At 45.1% G+C, this 20,221-nt stretch overlaps 1 protein-coding gene across 1 annotated transcript; it reads right to left on the bottom strand.

Annotated features, from left to right (window-relative positions):
• Nucleotides 1–280: 280 nt before the first annotated feature.
• Nucleotides 281–8,422, bottom strand: LOC146558852 (5-hydroxytryptamine receptor 3A-like). Its single transcript, XM_085245922.1, has 9 exons — nucleotides 8,368–8,422; nucleotides 7,630–7,790; nucleotides 7,481–7,525; nucleotides 7,009–7,115; nucleotides 4,641–4,810; nucleotides 4,321–4,481; nucleotides 3,614–3,824; nucleotides 2,886–3,095; nucleotides 281–610 (listed from the first exon to the last, which is right to left on the bottom strand). Exons 1-9 carry the CDS (start codon nucleotides 8,420–8,422, stop codon nucleotides 306–308), a joined length of 1,425 nt encoding a protein of 474 aa, XP_085102048.1. The 3' UTR covers nucleotides 281–305.
• Nucleotides 8,423–20,221: the final 11,799 nt, after the last annotated feature.

Genomic DNA, 20,221 nt, shown 5'->3' with positions numbered 1-20,221 from the left:
CTTACAGCTCATTAACTGATGCTATTTTGATTACAGGAATGAAATGCAGATAACAGAAGCAGGGCTATTTTCATTATACTAAATAATGCTGCAATTCCTGATCTCAGCAAATCTAACTCATGCCCTCTTTGCTCTTGGTTTGTGTATTTGTCACACTAAAATGTTTCAGGTCATCAATTCCTTTGATCTGAAACATGTACGTGTGACAAATATGCAAACAAATAAGGAATCAGCACGGGGTCAAGTGCATGCGTGAAGTGAAGATTGCCATGGCACTAATCCATGTGATGCAGTTTTTGATCTAATCATGTAGCAAATGAATTATTCCATATCCAGATGCTTATTATTGTGATAAAGCTCACAAAAATGAAGATGATGTACAAGCCAAACAGCAGACGATCGATCACTGTCCCGATCATTTCCCACTCCTGCGTGGCTTTGGTCTCTTGACAGTATTTGTCCATCTGAACTCGGATGGCTGTGAGCTCTCTGCCTAACATCCTCAGTTGTTCCAGAACTGGGTCCGGAGAGTCCAGAGAAGCTGAAAGTGTAACATCTGAGATGCTCTGATGGTCGGAGAGGTTTGTGGCGCTGGTGTTCGCTGATGGTGCTGTGAAACACAAACAAAACACCCTGAGACCACAAAAAGTGGTTACTTTTTCTTAAGTCGTAGATGGTGATTAAAATCGACTCGACTATATTACTACCGGCTTAAATAAGGATAAGCATAACGTACTTTTCAGCTGAGAGATACGTGGCATGACTGTGGAGAGTTGTGACCTAAAGTTTACGTGTCCAGATTCATCAGGATCAAATTGTTTACAAGTTTTAAAAAAAATTGGTACCTCGAACTGACTGCAAGAAAATGATTCATGCGTTCATATCGAACGGGTCAGACTGTTGTAACGCTCTGTTTGTAGGACTACACCATCATCAGAGTTCTTGCATATAGGCAAATATAACCATTACCCAAGCGTTTATGTCACTTCACTGGCTCCCAGGACACACACACAGATTTGCCTTAAAAATCCTTCTATTAGTTCTTGAAGCTCTCAGTGGTTTGGCTCTCTGGTACAAGTTAATATAATTCAGTGAAGGAGAAACTTTCAACTCGTTTATTCTTCTTGCATCCCTCCATCCATGGTTTTCAACTTATCCGGGGCCGGGTCACGGTGGCAGCAGCCTAAGCGGAGAAGCCCAGACCTCCTTCTGCCCGGCCCCCTCCTCCAGGTTGTCCAGAGAAACAGCAAAGCGTTCCCAGGCCAGCTGACAGATATAATCTCTCCAGCGTGTCCTGGATCTGCCCCAGGGCCTCCTCCCAGTCGGACATGCCCGGAACACCTCACCCAGGAGGCATCCTTGTCAGATGCCCAAACCACCTCAACTGGCTCCTTTCAAAGAGGAAGAGAAGTGTTTCTACACTGAGCCCCTCCCGGATGGCCGAACTCCTCACCCTATCCCTAAGGGAGACGCCAGCCACCCTTTGGAGAAAGCTCATATCTGCCACTTGTATCTTGCTCTTTCGGTGGGAACGTACACCGATGGATAAACTGAAAGCTTCGCTTTTACGCTCAGCTCTTTCTTCAACATGATGTACAGCCTCCGCATCACTACAGTCGCAGCACCAATCTGTCTGTAGATCTCCAGCTTCCCTCTCCTCTCACTCGTGAACAAGACCACGAGATACAGTCGTGGCCAAAAGTTTTGAAAATGACACAAATAATATTTTTTACAAAGTTTGCTTCTTCAGTTTTTATCATAGCAATTTGCGAATACTTCAGAAGGTTATGAAGAGTGATCAGATGAATTGCAAAGTCCTTTTTGACATGAAAATAAACGTCATTCCAAAAACCTGCATTTCCACTGCATTTCATCGCTGCCATAAAAGGATCTGCTGACATCATTTCCACAATCTTCTTGTTAACTCAGATGAGAATGTTGATGAGCACAAGGCTGGAGATCATTATTATTACTCATTTATTGAGTTAAAATAGCGGACTGGATTTGTTAAAAGGAGGGTCATTTTTGAAATCATTGGTTACCTGCAAAGAAACACATGCAGCCATCATCGCGTTGCATAAAAGAAATTGATTCCATCCTGTTTTTTAAAACTCCAATTGCTTATTTGTACTATGCTTTCATTTTAGAGTGTACTTAAACTCCTTTATTTGGTGCAGGAACTCGTCCCTGACCCTCAGTGGGCACTCCTTTTTCTGGCTGAGGACCATGGCCTCAGATTTGGAAGTGCTGATTCTGAATCCTGCCTCTTCACACTCAGCTGCAAACCACTCCAGTGCCAGCTGGAGGCCGTCACCTTATGAAGCCAACAGAACCACATCATCTGCAAAAGGCAGAGATGAAATTCTGAGGCCACCCAAGTGGAAGCCTTCTGCCACTTGGCTATGCCTAAATATTATGTCCATAAAGATTATGAACAGATTCAGTGACAAAGGGCAGCACTGTTGGCGTCCAACGCACCAGAAACATGTTTGACTTATTGCTGGCTATGCGGACCAAGCTCCTGCAACATTTTTATAAGGATTGAATGGCCTGTATCAACGGGGCTAGACACCCCATACCATATCCTCGAGAGGGTAAACAGCTGGTCCAACCAAAACATAAACCAAATTGTTCCTCCTGCATCCGAGGTTCGACTAACGAACGGACTCTCTTTTCCGGCACCCTGGCATAGACTTTCCCAGGGGGGCTCAGGAATGTGATCTCCCTATAGCTGGAACACACATTCCTCAGCCATAATGCCAGCATTATGTTGTTTAACCTAACACATAGTCCACTACAGTCAATACAGGCCACAGCTGTTTCTTCAGCTTGGGCTCTTAACAAAATCTTCTAGTAATAACGGGACTATAAAAATAATAACGTACCTTTGTGAGATGGATTGAGGGAGACTGTGACTCGGTTGCTCTTTTGCTTTGGAGGGATACAAACAAGAACAGCTAGATAACGTAACACGAGGACACTGAGCCAGTGAGGCACTGCGCTGTACTCTCTGGGCTTGTACTGAATGTTTGTGATGAACAGCGTCTCCAACAGGCTGGCAACCATCAGCGCCAGACTGATGGAGAAGAAAACATCTGCAGGAAACAGCACCAAAGACAGGAAGAACTCAGAACAGTTTTCATTAAATCATTTTCACATGTGAGCTCATATTCTCTTTCTCAGTCTTAGTTACCATCGTGTTTAAGAAATGTCTGGATTACAGCCATAGATGCCTTATCTTGCTGTGTGTCATTGACATGACAACTAGAGCTAAAAAAAAAAACCCACACCCCAAGAATAAATGTGTCTTTAGTAGGTGGAGCCTTTTGGCAAGTTGACACTGATCGGGATCATCCAGTTTTGCAAAATGTACTTCGGTGAAGAGTTTCACAGTTTAGAAAACTTGTTTTTTTAGGAACTGACAGTTTTGGTGAAAATTTGATTTCGAGACGTCTGTTCCACAGATGTTTGAATTCAACCCTTCATAATCCAAAGGACACTGTATTGTCTTTCAGAAACACTGTCTCTAACCTCCTTAAGTGTATAAATACAGCACAGTGTATTTCTTCAAAAGAAGAACTATGCAGCCGATACTACATTTATGTACACTCACTGATGAGCGGTGTTTTCTCCCCGGTAACAGGCAGCAGGTCATTCATTATGAGCAGGAAGACGGTGTAGCCCAGGATGAGTGTCATCTTGAAGGAGGATCTGTCCACGCTCTGTGGGGGCAGCACAAAACTGAAGAGGTCCACTGTGATTAGGAAACAGCTGGGGACCAGGAGGTTGACCACATAGACGATTGGTCTCCGTCTTAGCACGATCTTGGGAAGAGACAAAAGTATTAAACCTGTAAGAATTTTGTTAGATTGTATGCATCAATCAATCTTTTTCCTTTACAGCGATGTGACTGACAGAAAATGATTACATCAAGTTGTTGCTGCTAAAGTCACTGAATCATAGGATGTACTTAGTTTTTACCAACTGCTTCAGAATTTTGGTCAATAAATGAGATGTCTCATTACATCAAATATTAGAAATGAAGCTTTTAAAACGGAAACTACTTCCAAAATGCTGGACGTAATCCCTGCTGTCCTGTGCCACCACAGCACAGTTCAGTTTCTTTATGTTTCACTCATGCATCATCTGCACCTGATTTTACTTTACTTTCATTCTCACGACAAACATGTTCAATATGATAGCGACTGGTTTATAAAGGCTTCCCATAATTAGGAACTATTAAACAATAAAGTGTGATCAGCTATAACAGTACAAAATAAATTATCAGAAGGATGAAAAAGTCAGTAAAAACACGCTTACATAGTATGTGATCTCAGAGTAGCTTCCACTGTCTAAATGCAGGCTGGAATCGGCAATATTTATATCTGTCAGCTCCCACTCCCCACTGGTTACTATCACATCTTGGGACTCTTTCAGGACCTTTTCAGCTGTGGCGCCTTGAATCATCTGAATATCCGTAGCTAGAGTGACATTCAAGACTTTTGCTTATTTGCATATTAGCACATAGTTTTGTGTTAAAATCAGAATATGGATGCTCTATAGGGATGTTTTAGAGTTTAAAAAATAATTTTTAAGACTCTTTGAGATTATTATTTTTTTAAATTTTCAGGCAGCCTTACCAAAGTGTATATATGATCCGAAGGTCAACGAGCAGTTTTGGATATCAAAGGGAAAGGTGTAGATTCCCAATTGGCAAGAAGTGACCACTGTGATGGGCTTATCATCATATACATGACCTGTATTATATAAGTAGACATAGGGAGTTTTGGTAGAGCTGGCTTCGTCCAGGCTGGAATAGAACAGAATACAATAATAAAACACTGAAAAAATATATATGAAAAACAATATATTCAAATCAGGTGATGAGTGTAAGAGAACAATAATTCATTATTATCAGGATGTCCTAAAAACTAAATGAAAAGTCTTCAGCTAATCCAAAATGCTGCAGCAAGAGTCCTGACAGGGACTAGAAAGAGAGAGCAGATTTCTCCTGTTTTGACTTCCCTTCATTGGCCATCCATCCATCCATCCATCCATTTGCTTCCGCTTATCCTTTTCAGGGTCGCGGGGGGCGCTGGAGCCTATCCCAGCTGTCATAGGGCGAAAGGCGGGGTACACCCTGGACAGGTCGCCAGTCTGTCGCAGGGCTAACACACAGGGACAGACAACCATTCACACTCACATTCACACCTAGTGGCAATTTGGATTATCCAATTAACCTATCCCCACAAGCTGCATGTCTTTGGACGGTGGGAGGAAGCCGGAGTACCCGGAGGGAACCCACGCAAACACGGGGAGAACATGCAAACTCCACACAGAAAGACCTGATGGTGGAATTGAACTCAGGACCTTCTTGCTGTGCGGCAACAGTGCTAACCACCGTGCCACCGTGCTGCCCCCCCCCTTCATTGGCTTCCTGTTAAATCCAGAATTGAATTCAAAATCCTGCTCCTCACATACAAGGTCTTAAATAATCAGGCCCCATCTTATCTTAATGACCTTGTAGTACCATATCACCCTATTAGAGCACTTCGCTCTCGCTCTGCAGGCCTACTTGTTGTTCCTAGAGTATTTAAAAGTAGAATGGGAGGCAGAGCCTTCAGTTTTCAGGCCCCTCTTCTGTGGAACCAGCTTCCAGTTTGGATTCAGGAGACAGACACTATCTCTACTTTCAAGATTAGGCTTAAAACTTTCCTTTTTGCTAAAGCATATAGTTAGGGCTGGACCAGGTGACCCTGAATCCTCCCTTAGTTATGCTGCAATAGACATAGGCTGCAGGTGGATTCCCATGATGCATTGAGTTTTTCCTTTTCAGTCACCTTTCTCACTCACTATGTATTAACAGACCTCTCTGCATTGAATCATACTTGTTATTAACCTCTGTCTCTCTTCTACAGCATGTCTTTATCCTGTCTTCCTTCTCTCACCCCAACAGGTCACAGCAGATGGCCCCGCCCCTCCCTGAGCCTGGTTCTGCTGGAGGTTTCTTCCTGTTAACTCATTCACTGCCATTGACGTCTATAGACGTCAATTACGTTTTTCAATGGGAGGGGCCAGAATACAACCTCGGGCAGCTTGTCAGTGAATTTTATTTTTTCATATATTTGTAAATAAATTGTTTTGATAAAACATAACCTTTCTCAGTGTTATTTCTGTTTTATAGAAGTGAAAAACTATTTTATATGTTAGAGGTGTCACAAAGCAAGAAATATTAGTGTCAAAGGCACTTTTCTGCTTGAAATGTATTTTTCACAAAAAGCTCATTTTCTCCCTTTTTTTGGTCAAAACAGGCATTTTTGGTGGAACCCACCTCTCTTCTACAGCTGATTACTAAAGAATGGAAAATGGTAGAAACAAGCTTTTTTTTTGGATGAAAGAAGAGAGTCTGTTCTTCATTTTGGTAGGTTCAGCGTTTATATGATCATAACACACAGTTTTCTGTGGCTCTTCAAAAATGAGTAAAAATGCTCAAAAACCCTGGCAGTGGGGAGTTACCTGATTTGAAAATGGCTGGCAGTGAATGAGTTAAAAGGGAGTTTTTCCTTCCCACTGTCGCCAAAGTGCTTGCTCATAGGGGGTCATATGATTGTTGGGTTTTTCTCTGTATGTATTATTGTAGGGTCTACCTTACAATATAAAGTGTGATTTGGCGCTGTATAAATAAAATTTGAATTGAACAACACTGAAAATAAATGTCGCAGCCTGTCCAGTAGGTGGTGCAGAGGGTGGTCGGGGTTCCTGATTAGTTTATTTATCTCCTGCTCCCCCAGCAGACCACAGCAAAGTACACTGCACTCATCAGGACGTAAGCTTCCTTAGCAAAGAAAACCTGCTCTTCCACTTTCTGTTTACAGAGCAAGTGTTGGTCTCCCAGCTCAGTTGTGGACGGCGATGTCTCTCATGACTGCTTTGTCATTTCTGACATTTTTAGTGTTTTAATTAAAAGTTAGTTTCTTCGACTTGATTTAGAAAATTCATTAAACTTACAGCTGTTTTAAGTGAATGTCTGGGACCCAAAGGTTGTCCCGAGGAACCGAAACTCTTTTAGCTGCACATTCCTTCTCATCCCAGTTCAGTCCTTCGATATCCCACTCCTACATTAAACAGAACAACAGCAAAACTGTTCCACAGCACTACAGCTATCATGCTAACTGCTGAAACAGGGAAACACAACATCTGGCATTAAGTCATGTTAGACTGTAAGAAAAAGTTCCCAAGTGATAATAAATATTTGAAATTACTGTTACAGACTTAAGGAAATCTAAAATAACAAGTAATGTATTCTTTATGTTTTAATTCAGTGGCCAAACATTTTGATTCATTCTTATGATCGCTCTGGATTGGTTCATTGTGCTGAAAATACAAATAGCTGCAACAGAAATAATTTACAAAATGTCAGTATAATCATATAAGAAATGTGACATTATTGTATTAGTTCTGAGAGCTGTTCAAAACATACCAGGACCTGCCATATGACTGAAGACAGTGTTTGGGATTTTTCATTCTAAAGATGAGTAACATTAGAAAGTATATTAGAGTCATAAGGATTATTAGTTCCACATAGATGACATGATGTTAATATTTTGTGTATAAGCTGTGTAGACTCACCACTCCTAAAATTCCTGCCACTGTTATGCTGATGGATATGTTTATTGGCTTTGCAAAGGTTTCGACAGGACGCAGCAGTTTGTTAGGGAACAAATGATTTGTGAGTTCATCAAACAGGGCAGCAGGAGTTGGGCTGGTGCAGTTCAAAGCCGCCACAAAGCCTGAGATCAAGAAGAGAACAAGCAAATTAAACGTACCATTATGTTAAATGCTTGAACATGAAAACACGCAGGCTCAGTTCTTCCATTTGTATTTTTTTTTTTTAGTGCAGCAGATGCTTATTTTATTACAGCGGGTAAACACGTGAGAGCCGAGTGTGTTTACTCGTTTCTTTTGTTTGTAATGAAAATGTAATTGTACTGAAAACACTGAAAAATAAAAGCAGATCCAGTGCTGCCCTTTATTGAGATAGATGTAACTGAATGACCTCCTTCGTTTGAAAATTAATGACAAAAATAATAGTGATGGGAAAGTTTTTAAACATTTAACCATTTAGCTTCTCTGTTATGTATTAATCTGCATGTATATCACGTATAAAGAAATGAAGGCAATACTTTAACTTTAGTCTCTAAGTTAGGTTTGTTTTTCTTACAGGAAGTTTTAATGCTAAATTTTAATAAATCCTTCATACATTAGTAAATATGTGTAAGGTGTTACGACTGTGCAGGAAGTAAATCAACACATTGCTGTCGCTTTCTTTGTTGTGAAATGTGTTGATAAAATGTTTTCTTGCCTTACCTTGTAGCAACATGAAACAGATGACGATCAGCTCAGCAGCTTTCACACCGGCCATTTTCTGTCTCAGCTTTATTTAGCCCTTATTAACATGACAAGTGGCTGATACTCTAAATTACAACAGCTTGGGTGCCGTCACATACAGATAAAGCTGTGAGGATGCGCAGGTGAAACCAGTAACCACCTTCAGAAACTAATATTGACTTTGCAGTGTGACACACGTACCTGATGCACGCGTCCATCCACACATTGTTGCAAGTGTTTGGATTCAAAGCAGGTTTTTATCACTTATCATCTTCACTTGGATTTGTTCCGTATGAGTCAATCACATGATGACTGTTGTGACAGCTTTTTTTTTGGCAACAGGCTCTGCTGCTTTCAATTTTCAATAATGTGACATAGGTACGCAATTATAATTTGTGGTGTGATATTAGGAGATCAGTGAAGATTTTAACTAGCAAATAGTTTTTACAGACCAATTTGAGCTGGTTTGATGGAGATAAATGGGCAGCAAGCAGCCTCTCCATTGCCAGAGAGCTCTAGTTTTGTCTCGTCTGACTAAAGGACGCACTTCTAGTGTGCATAATCTTTCTTCAGGTTGTCCTTAGTATACTTCAGTCTGCTGTCTCTTTTGCAGAAGTTGAGTTTTTCTTGGTTTGCAATCTTGCAGTCCATTCCTGTGCAGGGTTCTAGTGATTGTCTTCTTTGAGACCACAGTTCCTGACTTGACTAAATCATTCACTCATCTCTTAGCATTTGTTATGGAGTCTTTAAACACACATTCTCTCTCTCACTAGTTTTCTTTCCAGAGTCTTTGAACTCTCTTGATTCCTGCCTCTATGTTGGAAATCCTGTTAAAAAGTCCTTAGGACAATTGTGTTGGTGACAGCTTTTGTTATAGTATCAATAATATATATAAATATGGAATACTGATACATGTTTGCATAGACTTCTGTGGAATATGGAGACACTCCTGGCATTATATGAGCAAAGTGAGACTCATTTTGTCAGGTTTCGTGGAGATGAGTGTAAAGACCCAAACAATCCCTGTTATGATCTCAGTGATGGAGAAGCTTTGATGAAATAATTTGGTAAAAAGTTCAAACTTACTTAGGAGGACCCCACCACGCCTGCTTAAAGAAAAGTAAATGTGCTGATGTGATGGCTGCCCTTACAGCCACACAGTGGTAATATCACCATATTAGTGTAGAGGCTTTTACATAACATTGCATTCACACTTGTCTTTAAGTATAAGAATTAATTTACAGGAGAAATAACTGATTTGGTTCAGAATTAATTCACATTTCCACATAACACTGCATTCTAAAATAAGTGCGCACATTTTAGTTTACACTGTTATGTATGACTAATCTTTTGTTTTCTGAGTTACCTTAGTTGCAGCTGCTCCAGTCTCTTGTTTGAGGAGCCAAGAGGTGGAAAAGGGGCGGAGCGAGCTTTAAAGGAAGACTGCAAATTGGTTCATTCCATAACTCGGGACCATGGGGGGAAATTGGAGTTTATTATGTTGGTTTCAGTTAGGCTTTGTGTTAGGAGAGTTAGGAGTTAGGAGAGGTGGAGGAAGATCTCAGCCTGGGCGTCTATTGTCTTGTGTAGTCTGGAAGATGAGTGGATGACGGGGTGGGTGCAGTTTTCTCTGTGGTGGGGTCGGGTAGGCTGTCCCGGGCTCTGTAGGGCCAGGCGGCGCTGCTGAACTGGGCCCCGGTCCGGATGGGCCTGGGCCCCCTTTTGCTGGTGGGTTGCAGAGTATGCGGGTGCCTACTGGGGTCAGCGGCTGGCCCCAGGGAGGGGTCACTTGCCCCGCCCTTCCTTCCCTCCCCATCTCCAGCTGCCTCCCTCTTCCCACTCCACCACAATCACCCACACATGCAGGGCCTTGGGGTAAAGGTATGTCACCAGGGTGCGGGGGAGGCATCTCCCCCTCTGTCCCCTTCTGGCTGCCTGTACTTCAATTTTATCCCACAACTTAGACATTCACATTACTCACACTCTCATTACACATACATATAGGATCTTGGGGGTGGGCACGATACACGGTATCCAAAAGACCATCAGGGGGTACACCTCACCCCTGGCGTCGTTGCCCACCTCTCAATTTTAAATACACGTAGACATTGAGGGCTAGCAGGAGGGACCATGCGCTTACCTGCTGCTCTCTGGCAGGTAGCTCCATGCCCTCCTGGGTTTTAAATGCACCTTAGAACACACATGCATCAACACTACAATGAGCGGGTGGAGGGAGGTTTGGAGTCTTCTCTCACCCCCGTTCTCTGCGGCCTGTTGGAGCGGGGGGGCTAGGAGGAGGAGTTGGCTGTCCGACTGCGGTCTGGAGTGTGGGGCCTCTCTGCTGCTGCCGAGTCGGGGCGGTCTGCCTCTCCCCACCGCAGGGAAAAGGGTAACACCACCTGGGTCTGGGTGCAGTTTCCCCCTCCAGGGGCAAGGGTACCTAGACCCGGTTCGTAGAGTACGCTTGGGGAGTGTGATCGTGTGTACAGCGTCTCTTTATGTCTGTCTCCACGTTGGGTGAGTGTGGAGTGAGTGCATATGAGAGCATGAGGGTGGGAATGGATGTTTGTATCTGTGTGTGCCTGTATGTCTGTGTCTATATGCCAGTGGCGGACTCCCTCAGACATCGGTGCGTTGGTGGTTCTTTGTGTCCGGGGATGGGCGTCCGGGTAAACACCGGCTCACTCCTTGGCGGCCGCTTATCGGGGCCTGGAGCCTGGGGCTTGCTCGGGCCACTTCTGAGGTGGGTGGCTCGGTCACTCAGGCACAGCTGGCTGCCGGCGGAGCTCACGGGTGCGTCACTGCAACCCCCCCTGGCTTCTGCTCCGCGGCTGCTGGGTGAGCCCTCATCTGGGACTCTCCTCAGCTCTTTCTGGGACAGTGGCGCGGCTGCCCCTCTGTTGGTCTTCCTTGGTCTCTTGTGTTCTGGGGGCCTCTGGATGTCTGGAGTTTTGATCTCCTCCATACCTGCTTCATGCCCTGGAGGACGGGGCTGTGGCCCCCCCACACCCTCTAGCAGATCATTACATGAAGGAACCTTTTAAAAAAAACAAGCGCGTCCATGCTCACAGGTGTACACACGGGTGATCACACCCACAAACTACACCCTTTTTGGCTCCTACCTCAAAGCACACTGTGTTCTGTTGATCTTATGTGCTGCACAATAATGTTTAATATTTAGTATTTACTGTCATATTCCCATATATCATTGTGATGTTGTTTATTCTATTACTCTTGTTCTCTTCTGCTTGTTTTCTTTTTTCTTTCTCAACAGGTGATCCAGGTGATCGATAGATGCATTTCTTTTTCTTTTTTTTTCTGCCCGTTCTGTTGGTTTTTGTCTTTTGCCCTTCTCCCCCGTCCCTCTTCTCAGCTGTTTCTCTTTCCCTCTTTCTTTCTCCCCTTCTTTCCTCCAGTCAAGTCTGTCCCGTATTCAGCAAGTGAAAATAAAATAAACAATAAAAGGTGAATCAAATGGACCATTATGGCAAGGCTGGGATGGTCAATTTGGTAAAGTAAATCCGTTGGGCATCTTTGTTTGCCTTTAGACAACAATTCTGATGGCAAAAGAGCCAAACGGGACAGGCAAAAAAAAAAAACAAAAACAAAAAACGACTAAATAAAACAGGCAATAAATTAACCAAAAGCAGTTTAAAAAAAAAAAGAAAAAAAAGAAAAGCCAGTGTGCATGGATTCATCCGTGTTTGCCATTACACACTTCAGCACCATTGGGCAGTGATTTTCAGGTTCCTTTTCACATGTAATGTACAGCTGGCCACTACACTCTTTGCAAAAGCCTCTGATTTTAATAAAACAAGATACAGTTCTACAGAAGTTTGACTCTTGCAAAAAATATAGGTCGGCCCTTTCATGTAACATTGACAGTTACCTAAGGTTCACAGTTCTGCAGGCTGTTTGGAGCCTTTGAGTCCAGATTTGCTGAATCACTGAAGTGCACTCCTGTGTATGTTAATTTTATACAACTTGCTCATGACAGCCCACATACAAATGACAGCACTTTTGTTAATATTAGCATTTGACTTAAAAGCTACAGTTCACATATTATTAGGTTAATGTTTTAACAACCATTAGCATTTTAGCATATACCCTGCTGGTAGCACACTAGATGGAGTAAGGTAATGTTAAGAAACATGGTAGCCAGTGATCCACAACCAGCTTATTGGCTCAAAACACCTTATCTAATTATAAACTGATACGCACCTACTGGCATGCCCCTTTAAATTTCTTCATAAATGTTATTTAATGTTATTATTACGGCAGCACGGTGGTTAGCACTGTTGCCGCACAGCAAGAAGGTCCTGAGTTCAATTCCACCATCACGCCAGGGTCTTTCTGTGTGGAGTTTGCATGTTCTCTCCCCGTGTTTGCGTGGGTTCTCTCCGGGCTCTCTCCAAAGACATGCAGCTTGTGGTGATAGGTTAATTGGTTAATCCGAATTGCCCATAGGTGTGAATGTGAGTGTGAATGGTTGTCTGTCCCTGTGTGTTCGCCCTGTGACAGACTGGCAACCTGTCCAGGATGTACCCTGCCTCTTGCCCTATGACAGCTGGAATAGATTCCAGCACCCCCTGCGACCCTTAAAAGGATAAGCAAATGGATGGATGGAATTTTATTAATATCTTTAAAATAATAGCACCACAAACAAAAATTTTTGCAGCACAAACCTGTGACATCAACTTCTGTTTGATTTGGGTGATGTGGGGGGCTGGTTGACCTTTTGACGTTTGCATTTTCATTAATATCTTTAAAACAGAGGCAGCACAAACGACAATTTTAGCAGCACAAACCAGCACAAACGTAGCACAAACGCTTGATACCACTTTTGTTGGATTTGAAGAAGGTGGGGGGGCCAACTTCACTCACATGGTATCACGTTGTTCCACCCTCACCTTGCTGTGTTTCTTCCTTCGGTTTCTTGGCTAAGCTTTAGCTCTCAGTTCCTGGTTTGTTTTCTAGTTTGTGTTTCCAGTTTCGTCTCTAGTTTTCTGAGTTTTTTTCTATAGAAAGTCTTCCCAAAATTAAAAGCGGCTGCTCTAAGTTGTCAGTCTGTGTACGAGTCCTGCATTTTGGATCCTTCATCCTGCCACTGCACCCTCCTTGACACAGGCTCAGTTCTTTTAATTTTATTGGTGTTTCAAATGCTTTTTTTTTTTTTTTTACTGCTGCACCAAGTTTGCTTAAGTACTTTAAGGCTGCCTGTTCATTCAAGGGAGATGAAAAATACATTATAATTGTAGCTAGTAATATCACAGATGATTAAATAAATATATTTTAGGTAGATGCTTGTGCATTCTTAAAGTCTTATTGAAGTATGTCATCCATACATGCCAACCCTCTCGATTTTTCCGGGAGAATCCCGAATTTCAGTCCCCCTCCCGAATATCTGTACAATAATAACATTTAACTTATTTTATCCGATAAACACTGTAAAATTCAAGTTTTTTGTATATATATGTATATGTACAAATGTCTCCCTAATTCTGAGGTCTCAAGGTTGGCAAGTATGATGTCATCTGTTCAAAGACCCTCCCAGTCAGTGCTGTTCTCCATGCCTGTCTTACTGTACATGATGTTGTTACACAAACACTTTAAAGGTGATCATTTAGGACTTAAACAATAATACAGACAGCAATGTAGTTAAACATCTTACATTCAGTTTTATTAGGAATGAATTAAAAAAAAATCTAGTCTCCTATTTTTTTGTGTCATATAGGAAAAGAAGCATCAATATCCGATGAGAAGACTCATCGGATATTGGCCTTACTGTGTGTTATTTTGTGGTGTTTGGTGCAGTTTTCTTGTTTTGTAGGATTGTTTTTTTTTTCCCAATGGGAGGTGAATATCTCTAACAAGTTTTTTTCACATTTGCACATCTTAATTTTTAAGTGAAATATGCGTTTTGAGTTTATGTACTTTATGCATATAAGGCAACGTTTTCCTTTTGCAGTATTTTTGTGTAGTGCATTTTTCTGTGTTTTAATAAAAGGGGAACAAAGGTCAACCAAAAATGATGTTATTATTTTCACATACTTACTCAGGTTATGCGAAGTGAAACATGCATTTTTTTTTTGGGGGGGGGGGTAATGTGCTGGAAAAGCTTGAAAATGGACTTGAAAGTGCTTAGAAAGGGCTTGAATTTAACCCTGAAGAAGGTGTATGAACCCCGCAAGGCAGGAAAGTAAAAATCTCAAGAAGGAACTGATGAAAGTGCAAGATGAAGTTGAAGAGGAGAAAATGGAGTTGATGGGATTCCTCAAAGCGATGACAGACGCTGAAGTGACCAAGAAAGACTGTAAAAATGCACTGAAAGACCTACAAATGCACAAAAAAGAAGCTAAAGAGCTCCTGAAACAGTAAAACTGGCCAAACAGCAAAAAGAAAAAGTTAAAGATGCCAAGCAGCACCTAAAGAAAACCTTACAAGAGCTGAAGGCAAAAGAAAAGAAAGCCGAGGACAGGAGAGTGCAGAAGAAAAACTGTCCCAGCAACATCGAGTTTAAGGGGAATGATGGATCCACAAAGGAGGACCAATAGTTTCTTCTTCCTTCCCCCTTTCTCTCACCCCAAACCTTTTTCATGATCTTCTCTACCCCCACCCTGGCCCATGACAAGTGTTATGTAAAACAGTACCACACTTTCCACTCTGTAACTGTGAATAAATCCATTATTGCTTTATTTTACAATGCAGTGCAAAAATATTATGCTCCCAATCTTTTTTTGAGCACAAAGCTTTTTTTGCCCCTTCCTGACTTCTTAAGTTTTATTAAGTTTCGTTTTTTTTAAAATGATGATTTCGTGTTTTGGATTATTCAAATTCAAATTCAAATCTTATTTGTCACGTACACAGTCATACACAGTACGATATGTAGTGAAATGCTTGGACAACTGCTCGTGACCTAAAGAAAACAAAAAAAAAGAAAAGGCTATGAATAAGATAGGAAATAAATATGAAAAATTAAAAAGGGTAAATTTAACTAGGAGGGAATAAAATATAAATTAAGGTTAAAAATGAAATAACTGTACAACACAAATTAGAATGAAGGGTAAATTTAACTCCCCTCCTTGAATCGCTACCTTATCGTGGTGGAGGGGTTTGTGTGTCACAGGGATCCCAGGGGCTATGTTGTCTGGGGGCTTTTGCCCCCTGGTAGGGTCTCCCATGGCAAATTGGCCCTGGGTGAGGGACCAGACAAAGAGCGATTCATAAGACCCTTATGAAAAGGAAACCGAGGGAACAGTTTACCCTGCCCGGGATAGGAGGCAGGCCCGGGGAGGGTGCCCGAGGGCGAGCGTCTGGTGGCCGGGCCTTAGTCCATGGGGCCCGGCCGGGCACATCCCGAAGAGGAGACATGGGCCCATCCTCCCGCAGGCCCACCACCCGCAGGAGGCGCCATAGGGGTCGGGTGCATTGTGTGCCGGGTGGCGGCCAGGAGCGGAGGCCCTGGCGGACTGACCCCCGGCTGCCAAGACTGGCAATAGGGACATGGAATGTCACCTCTCTGGTGGGGAAGGAGCCTGAGTTAGTGCGTGAGGTTGAGAGGTACCGGCTAGATATAGTCGGGCTCACCTCTACACATGGCTTGGGCTCTGGAACCAGTCTCCTGGAGAGGGGCTGGACTCTGTCTCAGTCTGGAGTTGCCCCTGGTGAGAGGCGGCGGGCTGGGGTGGGTATCCTAATATCCCCTCGGCTTGCTGCTGGTGCGTTGGGGTTTTTCCCGGTGGACGAGAGGGTTTGCTCCCTGCGCCTTAGGGTCGGGGAACGGGTCCTGACTGTCATCTGCGCTTATGCGCCGAGTGGCAGTTCAGAGTACCCCGCCTTCTTAGAGTCCCTGGGGGGGGGGTGCTGGAGGGTGCTCCACCTGGAGACTCTGTTGTCCTGCTGGGAGACTTCAATGCTCACGTGGGTAACGACAGCGAGACCTGGAGGGGCGTGATTGGGAGGAACGGCCTCCCTGATCTGAACCCGAGCGGTGCTCTGTTATTGGACTTCTGTGCTAATCACAGTTTGGCCATAACGAACACCCTGTTCGAACATAAGAGTGTCCATAAGTGCACGTGGCACCAGGACACTCTAGGCCGTAGGTCGATGATTGATTTTGTAATCGTATCAGCAGACCTGCGACCATATGTTCTGGACACTCGGGTAAAGAGAGGGGCTGAGCTGTCAACTGATCACCACCTGGTGGTGAGTTGGATCAGGTGGCGGGGGAGGACGCTGGACAGACCTGGTGCACCTAAACGCGTAGTGAGGGTGTGCTGGGAACGTCTAGCAGAGGCCCCAGTCCGCGAGATCTTCAACACACACCTCCGGCAGAGCTTCAACAGCATTCCGAGGGAGACTGGAGACATTGAGTCCGAATGGACCATGTTCAGCGTCTCCATTGCCGAAGCTGCTGCATTGAGCTGCGGCCGCAAGGTGGTTGGTGCCTGCCGTGGTGGTAATCCCCGAACCAAATGGTGGACACCAGAGGTGAAGGGAGCCACCAGGCTGAAGAAGGAGAACTATCGGGCTTGGTTAGCCTGTGGGACTCCGGAGGCAGCCGACAGGTATCGACAGGCCAAGCGGAATGCGGCTCGGGCAGTGGCTGAAGCAAAAACTCGGGTGTGGGAGGAGTTCGGAGAGGCCATGGAAAAAGACTTTCGGACTGCCTCGAAGAGATTCTGGCAAACCGTCAGACGTCTCAGGAGGGGAAAGCGGTGCTCTACCTGCACTGTGAATAGTGCTGGCGGAGCGCTGCTGACGTCGACTGAGAAAATTGTCAGGCGGTGGAAGGAATACTTCGAGGACCTCCTTAATCCCACTGACACGTCTTCCAAGGAGGAAGCAGAGTTTGGGGATGAGGGGAATGACCCGCCAATTTCCGGGGACGAGGTCACTGAGGCAGTTAAACAACTCCTTGGTGGCAGAGCCCCTGGTGTTGATGAGGTCCGCCCCGAGTTCCTGAAGGCTCTGGACGTTGTAGGGCTGTCCTGGTTGACACGCCTCTGCAATGTTGCGTGGAGATCAGGGGCAGTACCTGTGGACTGGCAGACCGGGGTGGTGGTCCCCATCTTTAAGAAAGGGGACCGGAGGGTGTGTTCCAACTACAGGGGGATCACACTCCTCAGCCTCCCTGGGAAAGTCTATGCCAGGGTGCTGGAAAGGAGAGTTCGTCCGCTAGTCGAACCTCGGATACAGGAGGAACAATGCGGTTTTCGTCCTGGTCGCGGAACACTGGACGAGCTCTTTATCCTCTCCAGGATACTTGAGGGTGCATGTGAGTTTGCCCAACCAGTCTACATGTGTTTTGTGGACTTGGAGAAGGCATTCGACCGTGTCCCTCGGGGTGTCCTGTGGGAGGTGTTGCGGGAATATGGGGTGTCTGGCCCATTGCTACGGGCCATTCGATCCCTATACAACCGTTGCAAGAGCTTGATTCGCATTGCCGGCAATAAGTCGGACTCATTCCTGGTGGGTGATGGGCTCCGCCAGGGCTGCCCTTTGTCTCCGGTTCTGTTCATAATTTTTATGGACAGGATTTCTAGGTGCAGCCAAGTGGAGGAGGGCTTTCGCTTTGGTGGCCTCAGAATCTCATCTCTGATTTTTGCAGATGATGTGGTTCTGTTGGCTTCATCGGGTGAGGGCCTCCAGCTCGCACTGGAACGGTTCGCAGCCGAGTGTGAAGCAGCGGGAATGAGGATCAGCACCTCCAAATCTGAGGCCATGGTTCTCAGCCGGAAAAGGGTGGAGTGCCCACTCCGGGTCGGGGATGAGTTCCTGCCCCAAGTGGAGGAGTTCAAGTATCTCGGGGTCTTGTTCGCGAGTGATGGGAGAAGGGAGCCGGAGATCGACAGACGGATTGGGGCTGCAGCTGCAGTAATGCGGACGCTGCACCGGTCCGTCGTGGTGAAGAGGGAGCTGAGTGTAAAAGCGAAGCTCTCAATTTACCGGTCGATCTACGTCCCTACCCTCACCTATGGCCACGAGCTGTGGGTAGTGACCGAAAGAACGAGATCGCGGATACAAGCGGCAGAAATGAGCTTCCTCCGAAGGGTGGCTGGCCTCTCCCTTAGAGATAGGGTGAGAAGTTCGGCCATCCGGGAGGGGCTCAGAGTAGAGCAGCTGCTGCTCCACATCGAAAGGAGCCAGCTGAGGTGGTTCGGGCATCTGACAAGGATGCCCCCTGGGCGCCTCCTGGGTGAGGTGTTCCAGGCATGTCCCACCGGGAGGAGGCCCCGGGGCAGACCCAGGACACGCTGGAGAGATTATATCTCTCGGCTGGCCTGGGAACGCCTTGGTATTCCCCCGGATAAGCTGGAGGAGGTGGCTGGGGAGAGGGAGGTCTGGGCCTCTTTGCTTAGGCTGCTGCCCCCGCGACCCGGCCCCGGACAAAGCGGATGATGGATGGATGGATGGATGGATGGTAAATTTAACTGGGAAAGAATAAGATAAAATATATAAATTAAAGTTGAAAATAAAATAACTGTACAACAAAATACACAATATAGAACTATATAAGAATGTATGAAGAAATATAAATATAAATAAATATATACACAATAACAGCAGCTGTACAAGTATTAACCGGAAATGAAGAATATAGTGACCAGTGTTGTGCAATCCACATTATGTCTTGTGCAGTGCAAATATGCTTAAAGTGATTTAAGTGATGAAGTGAAAACAATGTCCAGAATGTCCAGTGTGTGTAAGAACCATATGTGTGGGTCAGTACTGTGTGGTGGTGTGATTGAGAGACCGTATCACCTGCGGGAAGAAGCTCCTCCTCAGTCTCTCTGTGTTGGTCTTCAGGGAGCGGAATCGCTTTCCTGACCTCAACAGAGAGAACAGTCTGTTGTTGGGATGGCTGAGGTCCTTCACGATCTTCCTGGCCTTGGTCCAGCACCGCCTGCTGTAGATTGAGTGCAGGTCAGGGAGCTCGGAGCGGATGGTGCGCTCAGCTGACCGCACAACCCTCTGTAGAGCTCGTCTGTCCTGCATGGTGCTGTTCCCGAACCAGGTTAAGATGTTTCCCGCCAGGATGCTCTCTATGGTGCACGAGTAAAAGTTCCTGAGCACCTTGGAGGGCAGTTGGAAGTCTCTCAAGCGTCTGAGGTGGTAGAGACGCTGACGGGCCTTTTTCACCACGGTGTTGATGTGACAGGACCATGACAGGTCCTGCGTGATGTGAACTCCGAGGTATTTGAAGCTGTCCACTCTCTCCACTGGGCACTCGTTGATGACGGGGGTCTGGTAGTTCCTCTCCTGCTTAGTGCTGAAGTCCACTATGAGCTCCTTTGTCTTACTGACGTTTAGAAGGAGGTTGTTCCTCTGGCACCAGTTCTCCAGATTCCTAATCTCCTTCAGGTAGGCCGTCTCGTTGTTATCAGAGATCAGGCCCACCACGACGGTGTCGTCAGCAAACTTGATGATGGTGGTGGAGCTGGTAGTGGCCACACAGTCATATGTGTACAAAGAGTACAGCAGGGGGCTCAGAACACACCCCTGGGGGGCTCCAGTGCTGAGAGTGGTGGAGGCTGAGACATGTCCGCCCATCCTTACTGCCTGTGGTCTGCCAGTTAGGAAGTTGGAGATCCACTGACACATAGATGAGCTGAGTCCCAGATGCTCCAGCTTGGTGGTGAGTGTGGAGGGAATTATGGTGTTAAATGCAGAGCTGTAGTCTATGAAGAGCATTTTAACATAATTCCCCCTTCTAGTGTCCAAGTGAGTGAGTGATGTGTGGAGGAGATGAGAGATGGCATCGTCTGTGGAACAATTGCCCTGGTAAACCTAAAGTGAAGCCTTTAGGTTTTTATTTCCAGTTCTTTTGTGA

This window comes from Mchenga conophoros, linkage group LG15, assembly GCF_057382185.1.
Source record: "Mchenga conophoros isolate Kocher_MC1m ecotype Shallow Benthic linkage group LG15, M_conophoros_male_GT1.1, whole genome shotgun sequence".
Taxonomy (NCBI): domain Eukaryota; kingdom Metazoa; phylum Chordata; class Actinopteri; order Cichliformes; family Cichlidae; genus Mchenga; species Mchenga conophoros.
Note: the sequence above shows the minus strand (reverse complement) of the source record. Positions and strands in the feature narration are given on the sequence as shown.